Source organism: Corvus brachyrhynchos, unplaced genomic scaffold (assembly GCF_000691975.1).
Source record: "Corvus brachyrhynchos isolate BGI_N302 unplaced genomic scaffold, ASM69197v1 scaffold11, whole genome shotgun sequence".
NCBI classification, from domain to species: domain Eukaryota; kingdom Metazoa; phylum Chordata; class Aves; order Passeriformes; family Corvidae; genus Corvus; species Corvus brachyrhynchos.
Genome location: NW_008236965.1, coordinates 2,261,086 through 2,288,669, shown reverse-complemented (window position 1 = coordinate 2,288,669; position 27,584 = coordinate 2,261,086). Strand labels below are relative to the sequence as shown.

General features: G+C 38.6%; 1 protein-coding gene across 4 annotated transcripts in view; it reads left to right on the top strand.

Annotated features, from left to right (window-relative positions):
• Positions 1–27,584, top strand: part of POLA1 (DNA polymerase alpha 1, catalytic subunit) — a 203,569-nt gene that overhangs the window by 12,304 nt on the left and 163,681 nt on the right. The window contains exons 2-21 of one of the 4 annotated variants that reach the window (XM_017728405.1): positions 96–97; positions 977–1,101; positions 2,086–2,182; positions 2,659–2,739; positions 3,519–3,634; positions 3,890–3,952; positions 5,403–5,501; positions 6,374–6,569; positions 6,779–6,968; positions 7,865–8,043; positions 11,483–11,595; positions 12,056–12,172; positions 19,039–19,113; positions 19,477–19,615; positions 20,608–20,765; positions 22,899–22,983; positions 23,721–23,782; positions 24,519–24,608; positions 26,139–26,255; positions 27,122–27,297. In XM_017728405.1, coding sequence (XP_017583894.1) covers positions 979–1,101; positions 2,086–2,182; positions 2,659–2,739; positions 3,519–3,634; positions 3,890–3,952; positions 5,403–5,501; positions 6,374–6,569; positions 6,779–6,968; positions 7,865–8,043; positions 11,483–11,595; positions 12,056–12,172; positions 19,039–19,113; positions 19,477–19,615; positions 20,608–20,765; positions 22,899–22,983; positions 23,721–23,782; positions 24,519–24,608; positions 26,139–26,255; positions 27,122–27,297 — 2,276 coding nt within the window. In that variant the 5' untranslated portion in view covers positions 96–97; positions 977–978. Of the gene's footprint in view, positions 1–95; positions 98–138; positions 402–976; positions 1,102–2,085; positions 2,183–2,658; positions 2,740–3,518; positions 3,635–3,889; positions 3,953–5,402; positions 5,502–6,373; positions 6,570–6,778; positions 6,969–7,864; positions 8,044–11,482; positions 11,596–12,055; positions 12,173–19,038; positions 19,114–19,476; positions 19,616–20,607; positions 20,766–22,898; positions 22,984–23,720; positions 23,783–24,518; positions 24,609–26,138; positions 26,256–27,121; positions 27,298–27,584 lie in introns of those variants that run through there. The other 3 variants (XM_008629227.2, XM_017728404.1, XM_017728406.1) reach the window with 3 other exon arrangements.

The following is a 27,584-nucleotide window of genomic DNA, read 5'->3' as shown; positions in this document are numbered from 1 at the left end:
GGGCTGAAAACACGCTTGTCCCAAAGGAGTGCGTTGTCTGAGACGCTGGCGTACAGTAAAGGCGAAGAATTGACAGAAGATAAACGCTCTCAAAGCGGTCCATCTTTGCACTTCTCCCCCATGGGCCAGCAGGCAGTGTAAATGCGCCTTTTACCCCAGCCCTGAGCAATACGAATCCGGAGTTGTCCCAGCTACACTGCCTGGGTGCACCTCTATTCACAAGTGGATGTCCTCCTGCCACCGGGTGGGGACTGCCCTGCTCCTATGGCCACCTGGCCAGCCTTCGGTCTCCTCTGCCTGCACGGGGTATTCAGCTCCTCGCACTGAACCCGCAGCCTTGTCCTTGGGCTGTTTGTTTGCTTTTATAAGTTGGATTGGGTCCACTTGATCCCTGTGGTCAGGTAGGTGTTCCTGCACCAAGTTAAGAGAAAGAAAAAGGTCGGGAGAAGTAGAAAGCAGCTTGCTGGGGAGAGCATTTGGAAGGGAAGGAAGTGGAAGAGGAAATGGGGTGTCAGCTGTCAACAGATTACTAGTTTGTCTCAATCTGGTCACACTCAAACGTTGTGAAACCGCCTAAAAACATTCCTGCTTTGCCTTCTCTAAGTCTGGTATTCCTGAGTTGTCATGGAGACATGCAAAATAAAAGGAGCTGGAAATTCCCAAGGAAGGAGGGGGGCGATCCCTTACAGGGAAAGGTTGATGAGATTTGAGAGGTGCTTTGGAAATCTAGGTGGTAGCTTCATGCTGAATGTGAGCTGGCATGAGAGGGCTGTTTGATCTCCTTGTCAGGCCATGCCTTCAGTATCATTCCAGAACTGGCTTAGGAAGAGCCATCTGTGACTGTGCTTTTAGCCGAGCAGGTTTTGGTTTTAAGCAAAACTTCAGTCATCTCTTAATGCATCCCTGAATGCTTAAGTACCAAAGATAACAACAGCTCATTGCTAAACTCATTTCTCTTGTTTTTAATTAATTACAGCTATGGATGACTCTGGAAGTTTTGCAGCATCACGTTCTAGACGTGAGAGGAAGAATAGAAGAGGCCAGCAAGAAGCACTTGAACGTCTGAAAAAAGCCAAGGCTGGGGAAAAATTAAAATATGAGGTGAAAATTCTTCATCTTTTCTTCTTAATGAAAAGAATATGAGCTGAGATGCTTAATCACCATTTATAGATACGTAAAAGTTATGGGAAACAAAATAAGCCTTTCAGATCAGCTTTTGTGTTTTTAATGGTGTATGTTTTTCTGAATGTAGCTCTATTTTTTTTTCTGCTTTCTAGTATAATTTATTTGTTTCTTTCTGTTTTCAAATCTAACTCAGTTTTGTTAACTGCAAGTCAAACATGCTTGCCATTGCTTGAGAACTATGCCACAGGGAAGGACCGATTTTTAAAATCGCATAATTAATGTTATGATAGGAAGTACTTTTTTTTAACCTCAAATGATTTTAAACTTTAATTTCAGGGCTTTACATGACTGAATTCCATTAATATTGATATGCTGGGTTTCCACAAAGAGACCAAAATTTAAGTATTTAAGTGGTAGATCTGAAATCTGTAAGTGTAACATTGATACTGTAACATTGTCCAATGGTGCTGCCAACAGGAAGTGACTTCCTCATTGAGGTGAATAAATGTAAAGAAACCAGAAATCTGTAGATCATTAACATGCAAATTTTCACTGAGCACTCTGCTTGGGTACATCAAATCCCTTTCATTTTCAGTGAGCTCAGATTGGTGTTTGAGAGTAGAGCCTAGGTCAGAAGTCTCCACTGCTAGGTTTCTTATCTTTCAGAATTTTTTTTGGTGATACGAAATGAGCAATAAAGCAAGTAATTTTCAAGTGAAATCTCTGCCAGTGCTTCAGTAGATTTTGAGTTTCAGTATATTGTGATAATTTTAAAAATTGATGACTTGTTTTTTATCACTGCCAAAGAAGAAACTTAACGAATAACTGTGCTTACTAGTTGTGGACAATATAGCAGTGTAGGAAGCCTACATGTATTCTTGGGAACTTTTATATTCTAACTGATGATCTGTAGTATTAATGGTATGGAAACTGTTAATCCTCAGTATACCTTAACTGTAGGTTGAGGAGTTCACAGGTGTTTATGATGAAATAGATGAGGATGAATACTCCAAGATGGTCAGAGACCGTCAGGATGATGACTGGATTGTTGATGATGGTAAGTTAAGATTCATTTGGAGAGTTATTTTGGTTCTAGTGTTATAACTCAATTAGGCTTCATAATGTTCATGGCTTGAGGCAAGTTATTATTAGTACATTCTTAAAATTTGTTTTAGGAGACAAGAGAAAGGCAGTCTTTTAATGGAAATTAATCTTTGCATTGTTCTCATAGTAGTCTGCTGGTATGGTAATGAAAATATTTTTCCATGAAGACCTGTTCTTGAAATTTTATTTCCAGTTATCAGTGTTACAATTCTACCAAAAAAGTACTGTTATTGATAATTTCTAATTAAACATGTAAGAATGTCCTTAGTCTAACAGAAGATACAGCTGAGAGTGCTGTAGTTTTTAATACTCACTTTTGTAACTTTTACCCTATATTAAAGGGGGAATATATGTTTAAATATGTAAAAAATTCAGGAATATCAGGACAGAATTTAAACTGCAATTTTTTAACTATTTGTTTTTCTACAGATGGGATAGGTTATGTAGAAGATGGAAGGGAAATCTTTGATGAAGATCTGGATGATGATGCTCTTAGTTCCAATAAGAAAGGTAACTTGCATGTGACCACTGAAGAATGTCTTCCAGGGCCTTTTAAAAGGTACCCAAAATGGGCAACTTCCTGCCATCTGTATATGTGGTAAAGATGGCCAAATGACAGATTACTTGAAGCTCTGTCATTCTGTGCCTGTGGATTTTGTTCAGTCCCCGTGATGCAGAGGATGGAACTCACAAACTGAGGTCACGTCACTATTAACTGCTTCAGCACTACCAGGGCACTTCTGCTCGCAGTCTTCTGTGGAATGGAGATTCACTTCTAGAACAAAAGCATCTGGGAGGGGTCTTGGTTTTCAAAGCCAGTGTCTAAAGGATGTGTGGTCTCTCTTGACCACTAAAATACTTGCATGCTTGTAAGAATCTGGGATCATATGATTTTTCCAACTTTTTAATGGAATCTGATGGCAAACTGAGAAACTGAGTCTGATGAGAGTCCCAGCATAGCGCCAAATTCCTGGACACACTTTTTTTTTTTTTTTTTTCCTCCCCCTGGAGATGCTTCCATGTAAAGTGTCTTTGTCCTTTTTCTGGAGTATGCAAAAGGCATCTCTGACATGACTAGGAAAGTCAGGGTGCTGAGAGGGTTTTTCATTTTTTGTGTGTGCGTGACAGCTGCTACAAAGCTGAAAGATGATTAGGCTTCATTTCAGCCAGCAGTGTAAAGGTGGAAGAAGTAGACTACCTTGGCTATCTATCCCTGCTGATAACTGGACCTGTAAACATTGAACTTTTTTTATGTAAAATTCACAATTTAAAATTTTTTGTTTCTGTAGGAAAAGGTGGCAAAACATCTACAACTGGTAAAAAGAATGTGAAAAAGTCTGTGGTGTCAAAGCCAAACACAATTAAGTCTATGTTTATAGCTAGTGCTGGGAAGAAAAACACAGATGTAAGTTTTTATGTTTTTGAATTTAAATGTTTCTGACTTGTTCACAGTATTTCAGTGGGAGTGGAGTAAACCAAGGGCTCATTTTAGTTTCTTGTGTCTAGTGAGGCAAACTTCTATTATTATTATCTCTTGTGTATGGAGCATTTCTGAAAATGTTGTGTGTGTTTTGTGGAAACCCTTTAGTGATTTGCTGCTGTTCTCCTGACTGGGTTTGCACATATATCTGAGAACTGTTTGGCTAATCTTACCTTACAGAAAACTGTGGACCTGTCCAAGGATGATTTACTTGGGGATATTCTTCAAGATATTAGTGCTGAAGTAAGTATGTTAATAAAATCTGTTGGAAACAACCTTAATCCATTAATTCTTCTTGTCATGGAACATACCGAGAAAATACAGTTTTTTGTGAAACTAGATAGTCTAAGACAGATTTCATCCATAGCACATCTCATTGATAGATTCCACATGTGTGTGCAGTCTGCCGGTTGTCTGCACCATGCAGATGTTGCATGACTGCATTGCTTGGTAAGGCAGTACCACTATGACCTGATTACAGATGGTTTATGTTAAGATGTGGAGCCTGTGCTGATGCAGCCTTCAAGGTTTTAGTCACCTTGGAGTGAAAGAGGACTTGGCTGCCTCTGAATCGTGTGTATCTGTCACCACACCTCAGCCAGGGTTCTGTAAGACATCTCCATCTGATGTGTTTGGGTTTAGGGGAGGAGCTGAGGGAGCATAAGTTTCAGCAGGTCATGTAGCCTGAACTGTCTGCCTCCTGCTTCCCATGATGTGCTGCAGAGAACCAGGTTAACCCTCCCTTGGAGGCAGGAGTGCAGGATGGCTGCTGTGACAGGGTTGGATTATCTCAAATATCTAATGCCCTTTTAGCAAAATTTCTTAAAACCAAAAGGATTGCTCACATGTAAACGTTGAAACTCCTGTAGTGGTGAGATACTGAGGTGGAATATGTTGAACCATAATAAGCTTAATGTGTTTTTTTCAGGGCAGTAAAGGGTATAGGCTGTTCCAATGTGAAGTTATTCTCTTAGTTTTGTGCTGTTACTATTTTACTCCTCCCTATGACATCTGATTAAGGCTATAAACCCCCCCATGACTATAAAGCCCCCTGAAATCATTAAACAAATGCATTTTAATGCTGCCAAATTTTGTGGAACATTGATTAGGGAGAATAATACTAATAATTACATTATGGCTTCTATTTACTTAAGTACTAGTTAGCTATTGATCTTTTCGTTTTGTTGTTTGTTTGTGAAATTTCTTTCATTATTAGCTGTTGATAAGGTTAAGCATAAAATATCTGTACATGTAAATAAGTTAAGATGTGTTTTTGTCTATTGTAACAGTGCTGAAAGAGCACTTCTGCCTTTCTTGAGGCATGTATGTTCAGTATTACAGCGTCAGCAGACATGAAAAACATAGCACAAGTTATTCTGATACTTGTGCAATAAAGGCATGGTTAGCTATTAAAATTCCCACTGTTTGAAAACTGTTTCACTTATTGAACCTTATGGCAGTTTTTCTCAGACTGTTTCCTCCCCAAAAAATCTAGTGTCTGTCTTCATGGGCTGATTGCTCAGATAAAATTGTTTTATGGGGGTGAGTTTTGTATCGGGGGGTGTGTTTTCTTGGTAAACAAAACATATTGGTGGCCTTCTTTCTCTTTGATGGAAAATGTTGCTAACCAAAGCAGAAGAAAACACTAAACAACTCTTTCTTTTGTCACTTTCTCTGTTCCTTCAATATTCAGACAGTTCAGCTAAGTCCACCACCAATTATAATGCTGAAAAGGAAAAGATCTGCTGGAGTACCACTCAATCCTTTCTCTGTGCAGTCCCAAACTTCTAAGGTAAAGGGAAAAAAAAGATGTTCTCATTAATAATAAGCACTAATCTGTGTTTTTGTTGATTTGAGTAGTGTTGACTTTTATTCCTCCTCCTGGAAATTAACTTTCTCCTTAGCTTCCATAGCAGTGTTACAGTGTAACTTCATGCATTTTTCCACATCCCCTTTCATGTGAACACATAAACAGTACAATTAGTTTTGTATGTTTAGTATCGTAGGAGTTTGTAGCTGTTACATTTGACAGGTGAAACTGTTGGTACAATGTTAGGTGCATCACATGAAGGTGAGTTTCTGCTTTGTCTCTTTTCCAAAGAGTAGAAAACACCCTTGTGGCAAGTAGAGTAGGATGGGAGGTGAAATAAGCAGGAGTGTGGAAAAGGATAAGAAACCAATTGTTTGCAGAAATGGAAAACAAATGGAAAATTGAAGCTATGGATAGACATTTGCCTTAGTGGAAGATTTTGGAGTGAAAGGAGGGATGGGCTGCTAAGGGTGGAAGGCTAGAATTTTGTTAGGAGTTCTGGTAAATGGAAGGACTTTTTAGCTGGAAATACAGTGAGATATTTGGTAATGGTCATAGTGGGAAAAGGGAGTAGTATAGATACATCTGATATGTGAAACCTTGTGTAACATCAACTCTTACAGTGAAAATAATCACCAGTGCTACTCAACAGCTGCGTTCAAAACTAGAAGTGATTGGGGAAAAAAGGGGAGATGTAGGAAGGAGGGGATCATGTTGCAAGATATGTGGAACTTTTCCACTAGCCCTGGTTACTAGTTCTGCAAATAGCAAGTGCAAGGTTTTGTTTATTTTTTTTTTCTTCTTTGCTCTTACAAGATTTTTTTTTTTTAACTCATGGTGGAAATGTTTTTCAGGTAGTCACCCCTATATCAAAGAAAGCTCCTGCTCATGTCAGAAAGGAAGCTCTTCCTCCAGCTTCATTTCATCCTAAACATCCCAATTATACAGCAAAATCTGTCAGAGTCTCTGAAAATGAGGACACGAAGCATGTGCAAAAACCTGTGGAAAATGAGGGAATAGTGAAGGCAGTAGGAGAGAAAGCTACTAAAGGTACTGAAAGTAAATCAAAACCCAATTCTGGAAACTGTTTATATATGGCATAGTAGTGTTAAAAACACTTGTTAAATTATACTAGCTTAACTTAAATGTGGTACTTTGTTTCTATATTAATACTGTATATTATATTCATGCTTACAGTGTGCTGTCTCTGCATACTGCTATAGTATGCAGCTTGTCATTTTAATGATTCAGGACTTTAGTTCTACCTGCAGCACTTCCAGATGATGATCAGGGAATGATGGATTTTGATGAGGAGGACTTTGATGAACCTATGGAAGCAGAGCATGTGGAAACTATACCTGAGACAGCTGAAAGCTTGAAAAGAGACGACGAAATTGAAAAGAAAGAGACAGAGCAGCTGGAATCAGAGAAAAAAGAGACATCTGTCTTGTAAGAATCTCTTTTTTTTTTTTTTCTTCCACTAAGAAGGCTTTCAATTTCCGTAAACCTTAGATTTATCTTCATATTTGTCTTTGCAAAAGGGATAATTGTAATACAGACAGAATGGTGATAATGCTGTGCAATGCTTTTTTTTTTTTGTAGTTAGATTAAGAATAGTAACATGCTGATAGCTACCTAATTGAAAAATATTTGATGTTTTTGGCATTTAGTGTGTGTGACAAAGTGTATTTCAGCACGCTGAGGTGACTCAATGTGGGTGTTGAATAGTGAACTTTGGTGTCAGTAAGAAAAACAAGGAATTGCTAAGGTTGCTTATTCTAAGTGAATGTGAAGGTATTTCGTAATAGGTAGGTATGTAGGTAAAAGTTTTGTTGCTAAAAGTAATGGTGAACAGCTATGTCTTTGGAAATAGGAAAACAGGGATTTTCCCTTTTTTTAAATTGTTTGGAAAATCTTGAATCATATGTTTCCATAACAAAATATTTCAAAGTGCAAAGTATTTGAATGATGAAAAAGACCTAAACATCTAATGACCGGAAAGGTAGTTTTGATGAAATAATCTGTTGTTCCCACTAAGCAACTTGTATAGATGGATGGATATATTTGTTATGTAAAGACTTGAATGAGCAAAGCTGAAATACCAGGTTACTGGTTTTTAAAGCCTGTTTGTGGTGTATCAAGAACCATACTTATATGTGGGTTTCTGTCTTTGTCACTTCATCCTTCTTTTCAGAAAAAACCTGAGGAAACCCAACTGTTGGGAATGTTGCTTGGTTGTGGAAAGAAAAACAAAAGGTGTGAGAATATAGGCCTGGAAGAAAGCAAAATGGTGATTATAACAAAGGCACAATCTTATTTGTTTCTTTCTTCTGCAAAACCTGCAGGAATTGTTCTCTCCCAGGTCTCTCGTGTTGGGACAGAATTGATGAGGATGAAGCTGATCTAGTAGCAGCAGAAGTTCAGCTGGACCCCAATCTCCTTCCACTTGTGAATGGGGAAAGTGATGATCAAGTCTTAAGATTTTATTGGCTGGATGCTTATGAAGATCAGTTCAGTCAGCCAGGTAACTGTTCAGTTAAAGGCAGAAAATGCCAATCTGATTCTTTTTGTTCAGTTGGGATTTTCAGACTTTACTGAATTACATCCAGATGCCCTGTTTCTCTGTGCTCTAAGACGTTCATCTCTTGTTTTTCTGTACCTCTGTCTGCAGGGCAGGGCACTGACTGGGAGGAGAATGTCATCTCTTGGCCTAGTATAGAAGTAGGGAGGTAAAAGGGATCTACTAACACTGTTCAGTGTTGGTGACCCATTGTCCTTCTTAGAATTTTATACGCTCCAGGAGCAAGCTGAAGTTGTTAATTTCTTGTTCTGTGGTGCAGCAGCTGAGCATGCTTTCTTGTTTTTGGTAAAGTAACTTAAAATTCATGTGCATGAATAGAAAGCCTGTACAATAGCAGTTGCATGATTTTATACAAAGGAAAGGTATGTCTGTCAAGGGAGGAAGATGATTGAAAAATACAAGGTCTGTCTTGTATTTCTTATCCCCTAATTCAAACTATCTAAAGATTGTCTTTGAGTTAAGATTGGTAAGATACCCTGTGCAGTTGACATGTGAATCCTAGCTCTTATAGTTTTCAAATTGCATCATTCTGATCTCAGCTCTGACAAAACAATTTGTGTTCACATCTGTTCTGAGCACTTCCCATCCATCCCCTCATTTCATCAGGAGTTTTAGGAGCTTGGGTTTCTAATTTGTGCTTCATGTGTGTTTACCAGAAGGTTCTTTCACATGTTGTTGGAGGTTTTTTAGGGTTGAAGTTGTAAGCATCAGATACATTTCTTTGTTAACACCTTTTGTTGTGAGTTGGGATGCCAAACTTAAATATGAGACTGTGATGGGCTGAACAGCTTGGTGATGGGAGTGGTAATAATCATAGATATCTTGATGAAATCAATGGCTCTAATATAAAATTGCTACTTTTAAAGAACCCGCTATTGTTATTTTTCCTTTTTTTTGTCTTTTAAGTCAGTGATTGCTGAATGGAACATAATTATGAAAGGATTTCTGTTCCTCGCATGCAAGGAGTGTTCTTTTCTCATTATGACTTTTTCAGGATTGAATAATAAAGACTGCACCTGTTTTCAATTAGTAATGTAGAAGGGAAAATTTTGATATTGCTTTTTGTTTAACATGTTCATGATCTTTGTTTATGCCTCATTTGCTGGGATGTCAAATTCATTGCCTGAGGAGTAAATACTATAGCATAATCATAAGACTCTTTCAAACTTAATGATTTTTTTGGAGGCTTACTTTTCGTAATTCCCTTTATGGTCTTCGGCAGAGAACTCAAGAATTGTGATCCTATTAACATTTTAAAGAAATAACTACTAAAACCTGCCCTTTTTTTTTTCCCTTCTGCAAGACTTTTTCCCTGTGTTTTGACTTTGCTTACCTTTTGGTTCATTTGGTAGCATGATCTTTCTTTTCACATACTTTGATTTCTAAGCTTTATTTCTATTTTTTCTTTCTTTTTTCTTTCCATAGTCTTGCAAGGGATAGGGCCCGATACCTCTCTGTTGGTTTTTTTTTGGTTTGGTTTGGTTTGGTTTTTTTTTTTTTTTTTTGTTTTGCATGAAATGTGTCTGAAAACTCTTTGAAGTTAGTTCTGCTTTTGCTGCCTGTGGGGGTGGTAGTGTGTGCCAGTGTTCAACTGGATGATCTCAAAAGGTTCCTTCCATTCTAAGTTAATCTGATTCTGTGAAGTCTGGTTATTAAGACCACTTATTTGTCCATGCTAGAGTTGATTGAAGTTTGTCTTTGCAATCCCGGCAGCTTTTTAGCCTGTCTTTGACTGGCTTATATATCCTTTCTACCTCACCTGCTTATATGTACTCCTCTGACAGATTAACTACTCCATGCTCTTAATATTGCCAGGTGTTCAGGCAATCAGCTACTGTTTTGTGGTCTCTCACAGTTTCATCTTTCTCTATGATACAAACCTGACTGAGGTGGTTTTTTTTTTTTTTTATCCCTTAACAAAAAAGTAAAAGATTGCTGGGGACAAGAACTTCATCTTCCCTGTCACTTAGATCTGCAATTGGAGCTCTTTCTCAATACTTCTATTCGAACTGTCTAAATCTTCAAGATTGCCTCTGTATTAAAATTTCTTAAGATACTTTGTGCAGCTGAAACTTGTATCCATGTTCTCATCATCTTCAAAACCGCAGCATTCTCTGTCCTTGACAAAAGTAGTCTTGTTCACATCTATTCCAAGCACTCAGAAAATGATTTTTCATAGCCTGTCACTTTGACTCTGTCATCCATCTTAGTGCATCTTCACTGATTTATCTTTGATCTAATGGAGTAAGAAAGGTGCCTTTATGTCTGATATATCTCCTGGCAAAGATGAATTATAACTTAATCAAGGACTTGTTTGTGCGCTGCAGGCCAAGGAGAAATGCAGATTCCAAAATCTTCTATGCATGAAACATTGTTTCTGAGACAGTCTCATCAGGGATATTTCTGTTTTCATCAATAGTAGTACGCTGCAGGAGGAGTGTCTTCCATGTAGTCAAATTCCAAATTATTTGGAGCTTGAAGGGAACCTGGTGAAGCCAGGTTTCTGAGCTGTACTTGGACGTTTTTTGTACTGGTAATTTGGAAACTATATGTGACAGTCAGGTGGCTTGGTGCTTGGTTATTCTAAAGTTTGACATAATTTGATTAGCAGTTTGCAGCGTTTTGTGCTATTGCCAAGTTTTCTGGGCTCAGAGATGTGCATGTACAGTAATGACATTGTCCACAGTGAAGTCAGTTGCCACTAGTCCTGCTCTGTATAATCTTTCTGAGTGTCTCCCTTGGTTACAACTGCTGTCATGGCATCCAGGATTCCTAGCAATGTCATGCATCTTTTGGTGTCCTCATTTGTTAAAAATAGTCACTTGAAAGCTGATCAGCTTCTAGTTGTTGTCTTCAGAATGTATTTCTACAGGTTTTATTGGTAGTAGAGTCTTGGTCTCACGGTACTGAAGGGTAGGGAAAAGGAGTTAATTGTACTGGTCTAGCTGAAGAGAGAAAAACTGTAGATAACACATGTTAGAGGATTGATTGACAGCACAGGCATTCTGATAATCTTCAGCTTTCACTGACATCTCTCTCCTTCCTCCATCTCTCCAGGGATTATCAAATGAATATAGGCAGCAGTAGAATATCAGAACAGAGTTTTGAGACTGGCTGTGTAATGCCATTTTGAATTTTACATATCAGGTGTTACTATAGTAATGGAGGTAGAGACATGAAGAATGATCCAGGTGTCTGTTTGTAAAGCTGGTGTTTAAAACAATTTAGAATGTGCTTATACATCGGAAAGATTTGTTGTTCAAGGACCAAAACCAGAAATGGTTGTGTTTCAATGCAAGAGTACATTATAAGCTGCTTTAAGGAACATTAGGAATGATTAATTTTAAAACTGCATATTGAATTCTTTGCCCTTCTCCCTTAGGTGTGGTGTTTTTGTTTGGCAAAGTTTGGATTGAATCTGCAACCACCTATGTCAGCTGTTGTGTGACAGTGAAAAATATTGAGAGAACTGTTTATCTGCTGCCACGTGAAACAGTAAGTGTGACTTTTAAGCATGTCAAACATAAGTACCTTTCATTCTGCTTATGGCAGGTTGTGAGCTCTAGCAGTGTGTTTATGGAAGCTGTTGGAAGCCAGTGTTGGCTGATGTAGGTGGTAAAGTTAAAAACAATGTGTACACAATATATCACACATGAGCTGCAGAGTAGAGCACTGTGACTTCCCCTGACCCTAAGTAACAACTGCAGGCAGATTTTTATCCTTAGACTTGCTGTTTAGCAAATAAAGTAGTCTTGAAGTATTACCAGAAAACTTACTGCTTTTTAAACATTCTGTTCAAATAATATTTTATAAATTTGGGATTTCTTGTCTGATTGCATTATAGTTTTTCTTAGAAAAAGAGATACATGATTCATAATAGCTAAGTAAAATTCAACTTATTGTCATGTCTGCTGGCTTTTTTGTTCATTTGTAAAACCTCACTTCTGTTTTCGAGGAAATCGACCTATCTACTGGCAAAGAGATGGAGACTCCAGTAACTATAATGAGTGTTTTCAAGGAATTTAATGACAGCATTTCACCAAAGTACAAGATCATGAAGTTCAAATCCAAGGTTTGTTTACAAGCATCCTATTTGGTCATCTTCTGTTGTTCTGGTTTGTAGGGTGGGAAGGCTGTTGAAACATTGTCCAGAGAGGGAGGCAATGCTGAAATGCAAATATATAACTCCTGACATGTGTAAATGTACCTGCTTGTAAAAACCATTCAAAATATCTATATTCCTTTAAGAATGGTGAATCTGCAACATGAAATTTAAACAATGCTTTTGAAAATACTCATTCATTAGCTTCTTTAAAACTGGGTTGAGTGTCAGACTGGGTTGCTGAGCTGTTTTTGAGAATGCAGAACAGACAGAAGTTCTGATACCTAAAGCCTTAGTATCAGCTCATGCTGTCAGAGTTTAAAATGAAAGATTATGTTGTCCGGCAGATAAGTCAGCAGTCTGGGATTAGACTGTCTTTGCATTTGACCAGATACCTTACTGCACTTTATCTCTTGGCATGTCTCATCCTTTTTCTCACCCCCTGCAGATTTGTCTTTTTAGAGTGCATGCTGTTCAGAGCATGGATTGTCATAGTGTGGCTGTGCAGGAGGTAACAAGTGAGGGCTGTCATTCTGTCTTGAAAGCTGTTCTGTGGTTAGAGTTACGGGCAATAGTCTTAAAGTGTTATTTTGCTGTGCTTTGTTTGCTCAACAAGTCTTTAAAATGACATTGGAAAAACAAAATATTGCTGTAATGGAAACTTTGCACATAAATTAATGTAATACTTGTCATGAGTCTGCCGGAAAAGAGCTGATACTGTTGATGGTGTTGCAGATTTGGACTGAATTAGTTTGCTAGTATGAGAGCTTTATTGTCCATTTCCATAGAGAATTTGTCTTCCACAGGGAAGGGTAGAGGTAGGAAGCTTGTGTGGGGAAATGTGGCAAACATTCAAGTTAGGGGAAAAATCTGTTCTGACTGAAGTGCTCAGAAACGTTCATGTTTCTTGAAGTAACATGTCATTGGTCTGGCAAAGCTGATTTTCATTAGTTGTAACTTTCCCCATCCTGGCAATCTTGTGATTTCACAGGATTCGTTCCTGAATAGTTAATCAGTAACGGAGATGACAAGTAAAAATGCAGGAAGAATGGAATTTAACAATATGTAAATGAGGGAAAATAAAACCAGTTTGTGTGATAATTCAGGTTGGAAAGATCCTCAGGAGGTCATCTCATCCAAAGCTAGCTAGAGCAATTCTGAAAGTTTAAGTTGTTAAAGTGAAAATGTGAGCAGTGTTTCTCAAATAGCAAAGACATGCAAGACATGACATTTTTTCAGCAACTTGTAGCTTAGTGCGTTACTTACAGAGTTCAGGGAAAATGGATGTGACATTACTACTTTGTAAAACTTTTTTTTTCCTCTAGCTTATTTTCTCTCTCAAAACTGCTGTAAATTTACGTTTTTCAGTTTTGTCTGTTATTTCTCTTGTATAGTTGATTATAACATAATTACATGTGGGATCAGAAAGGAGTGAATTTAACAATAGATAAAAAGCAAGTTGCTGATAGCTCACTGTTCAGATTCTTTCAGGAATGAGGGAGAGAACTCAAAGGAATACAATTCTTCATTAAAAGAGAGGATGCAAACTTGTACTCTAGAAATAGAAGGAGGGAGAAAGGCCTCCAAAAAGATGTAGATCTGCTAGCAGAATCTTGGGAAACCTCCATCTTTTCCATGGTCTGCCAAGTAAGAATAATGTGCATGAGGTAATAGAGTAATGTAGTTTAATCTTCAAAGATGGCTTTTAAAAATCAAGGTAAAACCTGCCAAATTTTTACTGGGGTTACACAGAACTCAGAGCAGAAGACCCAACAGTCTTTTCTGGATACACGGCTACAGTACATGTGGGGTCCTTGGGTGTACATTTTTGAGATTTTTCTCCTTGAATATTTTAACACTTGGTCACCCTCATGAGGAAAGATTAACTCAAGTGACTATGGGTACAAAAGATGGCAATTAGAAGGATGAGACAAAAGGAGAATCAGTTATACCAGAGATAACTATGAACTTTTTTTTTTTTTAGCTAGTAAAGTGAAGAATAATGATAAGACCTGTTTGCTCTCCAGAAAAATTAAAAGGGAATGAGTAGCAAGAGAGCTATTTAAAGGACAGTTTTAGCAAAAGAGCGAATTTGTAATTTTTAATTCATGAATAAATTAGGTAGGATAGTTGGTGCAGGTAAGCTCTGAAATAACCAGAATTGTTTCTGAAAAGTAAAATTCAAATTATGTTGAATTCTTCAGTAAACTGAGTTTTATTAAAAGGATAAAAGCTATCCAGCTTTATTTTGCTTGTGTAATTTTCTGCTACTTTTGATAGTGCATTCTGGGAGGGTTTAATGAGAACTGGAGATAGTAGGAAGGTATGGCAGTAGTAATATGGGGGGTAAGAGAAAAGACAGGATAGTAGAACAGGGCTGTTAGTGGGGTCTTTGGAGGATTATTCAAAGAAAGTGTTACAGTAACTCAGATATTCTAGATTATACAAAATTCACTGTGAACAAGTGGCACCAAATCTCCAAATCTGGCTAGGCTTACGCCTCTGCAGTAGAGAAGCTTTGTGTTCTCTGCAAGATAATTGTGGATGTGACAGGGTTGTCCCATTACTGTGCCCTCCTTTTCTTCTGTTCCTTCCCTAGATAACTGAATTTGCCTGGTTGTATACCTTAGTCTGTTTCTCATAAGGAGTCATTAACCTCCTTTTCATTGTACTCATACCATGAGAGACAAGAGCTGTTACCCAGCCCTTGCATCTGTGTGTCCATAGGGGTATGCAGGACTCTTGAACTGAAACAGTTTGTGGCACTCACCTAAACAAACGCTCCAGAAAAGTGATCTCTACACAGTTGTGGCTCTATGTGGTATAGAGCTAATGTGCTTTAGAAGATCTCCCCTGCTCTGTGATGTGCAGCCAGTGTTCAGTACTGTGTTGTTAAGGGTTCGTGTTTTGAAAGATTTCAAACTAATGGCTGTGTTGCTCAGGTGAGACTTGTGAGCAATGCATTCAGAGTAACATGAAGTCTCAGTGTTTGCAGAGTACTGTGAAACTGAAAACCACTCTTCTTCCATCATTAGCTGAAAATCAGGAAGGTTAGTGACATCCCTGCCATGCACCAGAGTTCTTTTATTCAGAACACCCCTTTTTGTGATGATGTGGAGACACTGAGACAGGTTGTTCTCTGTGCATCTTGGCCTTGCCAGCACCCAACTTTGTCCCTGTGAACACACTTAAGCCATATCATTTCCTGCTGCACCTGCTGCTAATTGTAGCTTCAATGGGTTGCACTGCTGCCAAGTTAGCAAGTCTTCACAAATCAATTTGAAAGCAGCCTTACTCCACTTAGGAACTTAGCAGCTAATCACTGCTGCTCATTTCTGCTCTCTGAAGGGCCACTTGAAGGGCAGATTATTCTGCAGCAAAGCATTCATTCACTGAGTTATGACCAGACGCTGGTGTAATTGAGCTGAGCTCTGTGGAATAACGCAGATGAATCACTACAGCAGACTATTTTTATACTATGTTCGTCTTGCATTTGCAACAAGAACTTGTTTGAAGCCTGAGAGGGTTTTTTTTTAATTAAAAAAGAGGAGGGGGAGCACCAGTGATCTGTGCTAAAAGCAGTGCATTGCCGTCTATTATGTTACAGCTCTGATCTGCTCGTGTGAGGTGCTGCTGTGGCTCAGAAGTTGAGATTTACATTTGCATGGTAATTTGCAATGCTGATCTGGCTTCATAGTGGTGCTCTTGTACCAAGTTATGTTACACTTCTGTTTCCATGAAACTGTTGATGCCATAGTAGTTTCTGGGTTTGTCTGCTTCCTATTTATAGCAGAGGCCCCTCTCCTCTCCTACCCAGGCTTTGCAGCCTTACAGCAGTTGTACATGAAGTAGCAAGTTTAGCTGCTTGTTGTAGCACCCTTAGGGAACCATTGCTGATGCTGTTAATTTAAGGAAAAAAACCCCAGCCATCCAACCCCAAAACTGAAAAACTTCAAGTTTGCCTAACTGGGCATGTATTTTGTTAATTTGTAAATTTTATTCCCATGTATGGTGATTTTGCTTTTTCTTATTAAACTTTCTTTAGTGGCATATTATGCTGAGTCTTGTGTATAAAGTGGTGAACGTAGCGCGTTGTCCAGTGCGAAATGTGATTTTTAATTTAAGGTGCCTCTAGGAATTCCTGTAGTAGAGTAATGTGCTAGCATTATGTTATGGCATAATATAGTTATGGCATAATATAGTAACTAGTATATAGCAGTGGTGCAGATGGTTTGTAAAGTACTACAGGGCAGAACACACATATGACAGGGTAGAGCATGGCATTTCAGTAGGTGCCAAAGCGCTGTTGCATAGGATATTGTAATTATTTGGAAAATGAAGGTAGTTATTCTTAGAAACTGACAAGCTGTGTGTGTTGCAGAAAATTGTTGTTGTTCTTGAAGAAAGCAGAAGTGATACTTAACTTTCAATAAAGTTGTACTGAACTTCGACTTCTTTAACTGTCTTCGTTAGAGATACATAAACAAACTTGACTACTTTCTAGTAAAACCCAAGTCACTTGAAATGAAAAATACAGTAGTGTCACAGAAATGATCTGCTGTAAGCATGTGATAAAAGCTGGCAGATGGTTGGGAAATAATCTCTTTTGGGTTCCTCTCTGAAGTGCTGGTACACAAAAGCGTGCAGTGTAAAAGGAGGAGCTGTGTGCAGTTACAGGAGGTACAATCTGGCTGGGATCACAGACATGTGGTGGGATAGGATGTGGTTAAGACAGGCTGGGATAGCAAGGAGCAGGAGGGCCTTTTGTGTATCAGAGCAGTGGGAATGCATGGAGCCCTGCCTGAAAGTGGGCAAAGAGCTGGTCAGGATTCCAGTAGATGGATTAGTGGAAGGGACACCATGATGGAAAAAGAAAACCCAAAGCCCACATGGAGCTGGATCTGGTGAGGAAGACATAGACCAGTAAGAAAGGCTGCTATAGGTACAGGCAGACTAAGAGGAAAGTGCTGCTGAAAGGGACAGGAGATGTGGTGACAGAGGTTATGGAGTAAGCTGTGATACTGTGTGTCTTCTTCACCTTGGTCTTTACTGCTAAGTCTGGCCTTTAGCAATCTCTGATGCCCAGGAGACCAGAAAGAAAGCCTGAAGCAAAGAAGCCTTGTCCTCAGAGGAGGAGGATTAGGTTAGGGCACATTTAAACAAATTGGGCAGATAAAGGCACGTGGGATCTGATGGGATGCACCCCTGAGTATGGAGGGAGCTGGCCAATGTCAGAAGGTGCTTGGGAGTGTTTGGTGTGGATTCACAAAATGATGCTTCACCAAGCTGGTAGCCTTCTGGAAAGAGATGGACTGGTTTGGTGGACAAGAGGAGAGCAGTGACTGTTGTTTATCTTGACTTTGGTAAGGCTGTCAACGCTGCCTACCGTAGCATCCTCACAGACAAACTGATGAAGTGGGGGCTAGTGAAGTGGGCAGAGGGGTGGACTGAAAACCAGCTGCCCTACTGGGCTTAAAGGGTTGTGATCACTGGCACAAAATCCAGGTGGAGGCCAGTCCCTAGAGGTGCACCCCAAGGGTCAATACTGGATCCAGTCTTGCTTAGCATCTGTGTTAATGATTTGGATGATGGCATAGAGCATGTCTCCAGGCAGTACAAAACCAGGCAGTACAAAACCAGGAGAGGCTGATATACCAGATGGATGTGCTGTCATAGGAATTTCGACAGGCTGGATATATCTTATGACCTACAGGAATCCCATCAAATTCAAAAAAAGGAAATGGTCCTGTATGAGGACTGGAATAACCTCAGGCACTAGTTGATGATGGTGACTGAGTGGCTGGAAAGCAGCTTTGGAGGGAAGGACCTGTTCATCTTGGTACATGTGAGGCTGGACAAGAGCCAACAATGTACCCTTGGGGAAAAGACTGCCATGGGCATTACGAGAAGTGTCAGGAGCTGGTCCTTTCCCCTTTGCAGCCCTGGTGAGCACTTGTGGAGTGCTGTGCTCAGCTGAGCTCCCCTGTGTGAGGAATAATGTGTGCTAGTGGAACCAATCCAGAATAGGACCACAAAGATAATTACAGGGCCTGGAGCATCTGTCATGTAAGGAGAGGCTGAGAAACCTGGGACCGCAGCCTGCAGGAGGGAAGGTTCAGGATGAGGGGGTTGGTGATGCAAATCTTTTAACTGTTTGTAAACATTTGATCAGCATGAGTAAAGGTGACTCTGCTAGACTTCTCTTGTTGGTGCTCAATGGAGGACAAGAGCAATAGATGCCATTTGAAACACATGAGATTTATCAGAACATAAACTGCTGCTTTACTGTAAGGGAGATCGAGCACTGGCACAGGCTGCCCAGAGAGGCTGTGGAGTCTCCGTCCTTGGGGATATTCAAATCTGGCTGGAGAGAGCCCTGAACAAACCACTGTGATTGACCCAGCTCTGACCAGGCAGCTGGACTAGACAATCCCTGGACATCCCGTTCCATCTCAGCCATTTTGGGATTTTGCAGTGGTCTGCAGCCGCCAGTTCTCATGAGTATGTCTGAAACCTGTGAATTTAGAGAATATTTCTGAGTTTGGCTAACTACCAAGGTGGTTTTTCTGGTAATGGTTAGTATAGTATATTTGAAAGTCAATTCTATAGAAACTCTTCATGCTAAAAAAACATACAGAGATTAAAAACAGGCACTAAAATATTCTTTACTGTCTTCAGCCGGTTATAATGAGTTGCAGAATTGATAATATGTGATCAAACCCATGATATTTGAAATGTATGTTTTGGCTGGCCTCTTTTTTCTTTAGCTTTCTTATTGGACAGAATGAATATTTAATTGGAAGATACTGAAAATATAATACCTTTGCTTTATATAGAAAGTGGAAAAATACTACGCTTTTGAGATTCCTGATGTACCAGCAAAATCTGAATACCTAGAAGTTAAATATTCAGTGAGTATAATTAATCTGACAAAATACCATAGCTTGCTTTCTTATCTAATTAAGTTTACAACGTGACCAGTTTCTGTATTAAAATGGTCATTGAACATTGTTGTAGTCTTGGCTGATGTATCCAGTATGGATGAAGAACTTTAATTTCAGTGTGTTTTTACATTACTGTCCTGGTTTTTAAGTGAAGCTTGTAGTGTGATTTCCTCAATTACTGTAAGGTATTACGGGTTAGGGCTTTGCTTGTGCGGAATGATCATGATTTCAGTACTGTGTAGTTTTGTTAAGGTGCTGTTTGAATATGTCGTGTCAACCTTGAAGACTTCTGTGGTGTGAAATGACTCAGTGCTCTCTGTTACTTGTTAGGCTGAATGCCCTCGGCTTCCCCAAGATCTGAAGGGACAAACATTTTCACATGTGTTTGGAACCAACACCTCTAGCCTGGAACTTCTCTTGATGAGTCAGAAGATCAAAGGACCCTGCTGGCTGGAAATAAAAAATCCACGTATGGTGGTTTGCATGTGAAATACCTGGTTACTAGGAAACAGATATAGATTGGGGGGAGGAGGGGAAATTTAATTTGTTCAGATGAATTATCATTTTTGTACATTAACCTTGCAACTTACTGGTTTAATTTTCATTATCTAGAACAAATTGTAACTTATTCTTCCTTTTTTGGAGTGACAACTATCCATATAAAGTTGTGCACTGTAGAGATGAGATTATAACTTTTAATGCCTGTGAGATGGAACTGTGCAGTGCTCAGCAGCAGCTGCTCTTTGATGCATCCCCTAATGCCTTGTATATTGAGCTAAACTTACTTGACTTGAAAATGACTCATCTTTCTGCTCTTGATCACTTAAGATTTGGGTTTCTTTCTGCAAATATATATTTTAAAGAACAAACTGCTGCTAGATGGGAGTTTTTTGTTTGTGAATTAGGTTTTTATTTACTTTTTTCTGACACTTGGAAAAGTTTGTGGCATGGAGCTGTTTTAGTTTTAAATCCTTTCTGCCCCATGAGTGGCATGCAGCACTTACAGGTGGTTATGCTGCTTTATTTTGTCTTGGTAAGAGCCCTTTATTCCAAGTGTGCTGCATATTCCCATGAACATAGGGATGTTGAGCATACTGGACAAAAGCTATTACTGCAGTCTCCTTGATGCACTTTGTGTAGAATTGGCTGTATGAACACTGACACCAGGGAGGTTTTCCTCTTCAGCAGCTTGCTCAGTCACTGACAGAGCAAGGATGACTCATGTAAAGCTGCCTGAAGTACTTTTTGGGTTATGCAGACCTTGATCCAAATCTTCTCATTTGGTGTTAAAGAGCTCCTGCTGACTGGGAAGTCAGGGCCCAGGGAGTTACCAAAAATTAGGTCTTGGACTATCCCACCAGGGCAAAACATGAAAAGGATGTGCTCTGTGCAGCAATGCTGTAAGAGAAGCCTTGTCTGTGGTTCCCAGAAGAACAGAGGTGGTTTGTGTTGTTTTCTCAGAGCCTTCAAATCAGCCAGTCAGCTGGTGTAAAGTGGAGGCTGTGGCCATGAAGCCTGGCTTGGTGAATGTGGTTAAAGATCTTTCTCCTCCTCCTCCTCTGGTGGTCATGTCCTTCAGCATGAAGACCATTCAGAACCCAAAGACTCACCAGAATGAGGTAAGTAATCTGCTCTCATTTTGGTTTGGTTTTGTTCTTTGGCATATACTAAAAATTTTCTAAGGCTTGGAAGAGCATCATAAAACATGTTTAAGTATATTTACTGTTGAAAAAAGTTTCTCTGTTCTGGGCTTTTCAAAGAAATTTTTACTGGCATTTCAGTCTGGGTTAAGGGGCCCGATTGGTGAGAATGTTTACTGTGACAGTGGATGCTATGTATGTTTTCAAGCCTTCTGTTTTGTCTATTGGGCCTCATAGTTATAAAGGAGACTGCCTCAGAACAGCTGTTAATGGATTAGTTTTAATTAATTAATTGTTTTATTTAGCTAGAGCTAATCATAAGTTAGAGGTAAAATGACCAAGCTTTTCTGCTAATAAAATTCGTTTTAAAATGAGAATTTGGTCTTGATCTTAGAGCACCTGCTATTCTACTATAAGATCTTAGCTCAGAAAGGAGGAGAGATGTAGGTGGCCTCTCTCAGTTTTGGACTGCAGACCACGAGGTGTACTTAGGCACATATTTTTTGTTTTTTAACATAACTCTCATTAACCTTGGAAGTGATGTAGTATTTGCAAATAGGATAGGATAGTTGTTTCTGGCTAATTGAATTGAAGAATAATAGGTTGGCAAATTTTTCAAGCAAAATTATTCCTCATGGTGAATTAAAATTTTTTTGGTGGAAGTATGGAAAATACGTGGTTTCTGGCCAAAGTAACGGGACATACACAAGATACTGACAGGACTCTGCTTGCCAAGAGGCTTCAAAGCCTTTCTGCTTTGTTTTCTGAGTTGTTTCTGGCTAATTGAATTGAAGAATAATAGGTTGGCAAATTTTTCAAGCAAAATTATTCCTCATGGTGAATTAAAATTTTTTTGGTGGAAGTATGGAAAATACGTGGTTTCTGGCCAAAGTAACGGGACATACACAAGATACTGACAGGACTCTGCTTGCCAAGAGGCTTCAAAGCCTTTCTGCTTTGTTTTCTGTTGGGTTTTCCTGGCCATTGGCTGGGGAGCCAGGCCATCCTACCAGCAAAGCAATCAAAAGCATCAGTAAAGCTACTGGCTTGCAACTACTAAAGCTCTTGACTTCTTGGCAGTGTTGACTGCTTGTGTAGGGGCACCCCTTCCTGAAGTAAGGCTTCTCTGCCCTGCTCACATCTCCCCTGCACTGCATAGGGAATCCTTTAAATTGTTGGGTCTGGTCAGACTCAGAACAAAAATTGATAAAAGTAGTAGTTTTCCAAAATGAATTGTTTTTTCTCTCAAATTTATAATAATTTAGGAGCAATTGCTATTTTATTTTCCTTAAGATCAATAGATAACTTTTTTCTTCTTTTCAACTATTTGTAGCTGGAATTAATTTAAGAAAGATATGTTGTAGAAACCAGAGAAAAGAGATGGGGAGCTCCAAAAAAAAAAAAAAGGGGGGAGAAAACTAAGTCTTAAGTTAAGAACATAAAAAAATAAAAAATGAAGCTAAGGATGAACAGAAACCCACATGAAGAAACAACAGAAAGGAATGGATATGCACCCAAATTTCAACCACCTGATACAGCCTTTTTAAAGATAATAAAAGAAGTAATAGCCCTGCTTGGAAATTTCCTACTCTGCTTTGTGCTCTGGATAACCCACATATCTTTCAAGGAGCAGAGGCCCATCCTGCCAGCAAAGCAATCAAAAGCATCAGTAAAGCTACTGGCTTGCAACTACTAAAGCTCTTGACTTCTTGGCAGTGTTGACTGCTTGTGTAGGGGCACCCCTTCCTGAAGTAAGGCTTCTCTGCCCTGCTCACATCTCCCCTGCACTGCATAGGGAATCCTTTAAATTGTTGGGTCTGGTCAGACTCAGAACAAAAATTGATAAAAGTAGTAGTTTTCCAAAATGAATTGTTTTTTCTCTCAAATTTATAATAATTTAGGAGCAATTGCTATTTTATTTTCCTTAAGATCAATAGATAACTTTTTTCTTCTTTTCAACTATTTGTAGCTGGAATTAATTTAAGAAAGATATGTTGTAGAAACCAGAGAAAAGAGATGGGGAGCTCCAAAAAAAAAAAAAAGGGGGGAAGAAATGAGTATGGGTAGTAGTCACGCTTATGAAGCTGTGTGTTCTGTATCTCCGTGGTATAGGTTGTGGCTGTTGCAGCTCTTGTTCATCAGAAATTTCCTTTGGATAAGGCTCCACCTCAACCTCCTTTTCAAACACACTTCTGTGGTATGTACTTGGAACAGTTTGAGTGGGAAAATAATTAATTCTGTTTTTTTTCTTTTTTTTTGTTCTGGTTTGGTTTTTTGGTTGTGGGGTGGGTTTTATTTATTTATTTAAATTTTTATTGCTTTCTGTCACTACAGCAATAATGGCCTAAAATAGACAACTAACAAAATTTCAACTCCCAGACAGGCTTTTCTCCCCATTTTTAACTTCACTGGTTACTGCCTTTTTGTTGAAGACTTAATTAAAAAGATCTTAGTTTGAGACAATGCCAAGTACAGTTTCCTGTAATTTTTATTGGTTTTACTTTATCTTCCCATTGATTTAGACCATTTGTTTACTGTCGCATCAGTTATTTTTCTGTTCAGTTCTTCTGAACAGAATTATTTAGAAACAAGTTTTCTTAGGGGAAAAAAAATCTTGCAGTGTCATTGCAAGAATATCAGCTAAACCTTAAGATTCAGACCCTGACTGGAAGTGATGAAGTGTTGAATGCTTGTGAGAGGAAGTTCTTCAGGAGCTGTGGCCCATAGTTTTAATGTCCAATGATAACCTTAAATGTGACTGATTCAGATTGTTTAATGCTTTGGTAATTACTTGGTTATTTTAAAGACAGTATTCATTTAAAGCTGGTGTTTTAGAATTAGAGGTCAGTTTTCTCAACTCACTTTGTTGTGAATGGGTGTTTATGGGGAGGATACAATTAACTTGTATGTAAGTACAAATACCACTTTTTGCAGCTGTTTCCAAACCGAGCGATTGCATTTTTCCTTATGACTTCAAAGAAGCCGTTAAAAAGAAGGTAATTTCATGTTGTTACCCTTCTGATGGCAGTACCTTATAGAATATGAACTTCATGGTGCTTTTGGTAAGTTCTGAAGAGAAATAGTCAAAGGAATGGCGTGATTATTTAATTAGTTTTCCACTCTGCAAACTTAAATCCAGGTATTTATTCTGTGTTGCTTGTAAAAAAGTGGTGTGCTCTCTGTGATTCAGTACTGCTGCTAATTGTGCTCGTAAAATAGACGCAGTGTTAGGAGAGTTGGAAAGGTTTTGCAAAGAGGCTAAAATTGTGATTAATTTTCATTATGCCTGACTATGTACTGTAAACTGGGAGAATTTGTTTCTTCTTTTCATGAAGAGTAAAGTCTGTCAAAATTTAGAAGACATCCTTTCTAAAGGGTGGTGGGAGAGCTGACAGAATAATAAAATAACCTATTTTTGTTTTTCCTGTATTTCTGTGTGATCTTACAGTCTGTGTGTGAAAGATGCATATGGAGCATTTTCCTGGTGTGCTTGATTCTTAGGAGGCTCTTAAAATATCACTAGACACTTACATTCAAAAGCAGAATGGAAAAAAGCCTCTGAGGAAAGCTTTCCATGTCTATGGGAGTGAGGAAAAAAATCCTTGAATTACAGAAGGAAAAGCGGAACTCTCTGGTGCTTTGTTATTGTCTTGTAACTAGTAGGGGAGAGGAGATGCTTCCATTTTGAACTTATTGGGTCATTGAAAGCAGGTGCTCTCTTGCTCCTTTTAGAATGCTAAAATAGAAATTGCTGCAACAGAGAGAACACTGCTGGGATTTTTCCTTGCGAAGATTCACAAAATTGACCCAGACGTTGTTGTGGTGAGTAGTTCTGAGACTTTGAGAGTTAAATTAAAGCATATTGTCGGTCAGCTTTGTTCTTTTTCTTTTGTCCCCTTATAGGCTTTTTAATGCTTGTCTTAGACTGCCTTATGAATTGAGTTTGCTTATGAGACAGCAGGTATATTTTGATACAAAGATGACATGGAATTTTCCCTGACAGCATTTTAGCTATTATTTCCCATAATAGCTAAAATAGGCAGTATTTTCACAATACCTGAAACAAGTTTTTTTTCTTTACTCAGAAAGACAAAACACAACAAAAAAACTCCAATGATTTTCTAGAAAAATGGGAACTCTTGGCATACTTAAGATTCTGTTGCAGTTCAGATGCTCATATAATTTGTGTTTCTTCTGTAAATCAAAATAACAATCTATACAAATCCATGAGATCTGAGCAAAGTTTTGCAATAAGCATTCTTACGTTTTGTACTGTTTTAGCAGCTGAGGGTTTATTATAATTACTCATTTTCTTTTTTTTGGTTATGTTTAATTAATGACAGTTCTGACTTTCATGTAATAAAATTTTGAAGACAATTTGAAGTTGGTTGTAAGTCTGAGGTTGGTTACATACAACTTGTTATTCTTCTGTAGGTAAATGCAAATAATTAAGTGATGGTAATATGATGAAATGAGCAGTCAATGCCTGATGTTTTCAGCTCACTGCAGCTAGTATTCAGTATTTGCCCCATGACCTAAGCTTCCTGGTGGCTTTGGCAAGGAGTCAGAAGAAACACTGCAGCCAGTGGTTTACAAATGAAGATGCCAATAGCAGGGATGTGAGAGCTCCTATCCTGAAAACAGCAGAGCTGTGCTAGTGCAGTTTAATTTGCACCTGGTTTAATTAGTGCTGTTGAAATGCTGCTGCCCATTTTAGGAAGCTGCTTCTATAGCGCAGTCTTGCGCTGCGCAGAGGTACCTTCTGGAGTGGACCTGAAGTTCTATGGCTGGCTCATGTTCCTCAGGGTAGCATTTTGCTCTTGGATGAGGGTACAGACCAGTGTCATCAATGGACTGTTTAAAATATTGCTAGAGCTAGAGTGCTTTGATATGTAAATATTGCTTGCAAGGTGTTCCTATTCAGATTTAACAGCTCTTCCTGTTGTAGTATCAAAGCAAAAATAACTTACAGCATTTTGATGTCACTATTGCGACTTTCACAGATGGAGGGAAAAGGAATTACTCTTAAGTTTTTATGCTCTATGAAGAATGTTGTGGATTTTTCAGAAAGCTTTAAATCCTAATCTCTGGTATCAAAGCATGAAGCTGTATTGTGTGTGCTATGAGTCAGTTATAGAGCTGATTTTGGTATTCTAGTGAACAGCATTGTTAATGTTAAGACTAATGAGTACTGTTGATGAATGTTCTCTTAGAAAGTGCTTTCTACAAGAGAGATAATGCCATCAATTAGTTGAAAAAAATCACAGAGGGCAAAGGAATACTGAGTGTGTGAAAGTAAGTCTTTGAATTTGCATTTGTTGTAACCTTTTTTGTTATTTTTTCTGCTTCAAGGGTCATAATATTTATGGATTTGATCTGGAAGTGCTGCTTCAAAGAATTAATTTGTGCAAAGTCCCTCACTGGTCCAAGATAGGTCGACTGAGGAGGTCTAATATGCCAAAGCTTGGGGTAATAAGATTGCTTAAGTCTTTTAAGCCCCTTTATGTTGCATGTGATTAAAAATGAATTAGTTTTTCTGAGGAATTGTAAATGTGACACTGATGTATTTTGACTGTTGGTCATGCTGAATTTTGTGGTTCCCAGATCAGAAATGATGAGTGTTTATATGACTTTTATTACAGTAATAGGATAAACTGATTTTCAAGTTAGGCTAATTTAGTTTACTTAGCTAGATGATAGTAATGACAGATTAATTGCAATAGTCTTTACTGTAACAGTCTTTGTCTGCTGTAGCTGTAAAATTAGAAAAAGCAATTTGGATTGATGGGTGAATCATCCCATAGAGAGCTGCTAAGCTAATAATTCTGTAGTTCTTGTTACCTATTTGTTCAGAGGACAATGTGTGAAGCTTGGAGCATTGAAGTGCTGAAACATGGCGGTGTTCTTGCTCGTTCCTGTACTTCCTAGAGGCTGAGATGGGTATTTCGGTGTGGTTTTGTGACTTTTTCATCCTGCTTTTATTACAAAAAGTATCCTTAGACGAAAGACAAAATCCACACCTAGGTTCTTGTTGGGGCTAGTCTAATGACTGAAGAAAAAAAAAAAAGCATGATAGTTTAAGAGTTAAGATGTAACTAGTAGTGAGAGTTAACTATCTATTTCTTAATATCCACATGCAGTGAAAGATACAAGGGGTTCCTTTAGGGATAATTACAAGTTCTGGAGTATTAGTGGTATTTAATAGAGTATTCGAGTACTTAGTGACCAACTGACTTGACTGAGTCATATAAACACATATTGTGGATAGATGTTTTTGTTAATATTGTTCTGTTTCATTTTATTGGGGTTTTCTCTCCTTGTGTAATATGATGCAGGGTCGAGGAGGGTTTGCTGAAAGGAATGCTGCCTGCGGTCGGATGATCTGTGATGTAGAAATTTCTGCTAAAGAACTAATTCGTTGCAAAAGTTACCATTTGTCTGAACTGGTCCATCAGATTTTGAAAACAGAGAGGGTAACAATTCTACCAGAGGAAATTCGAAATCTGTACAGGTGTGTTGCTGATTGGGGGTTTTAATCCTTCTCTGGAAAGCAGAGGAGCTGGTTCCCTGGCATAAAGTTTTACATTTGCTTACTTGATTTGTCATGGGGATGCTGACTTAGCATATTGGGATTTGAAAAGTTAAATGCTGTCTTAACATTATGAATTATAAACATTATAAAACAATGTTTCAAGATACTTGTGGTGGCTGCTGGTGGCTTATTATGTGTGAAGCAAATTGATTTGTGGGAGCATTGGTGTAGACACACTAACAGGAGATGCAAGCCTGAGTTTTGGG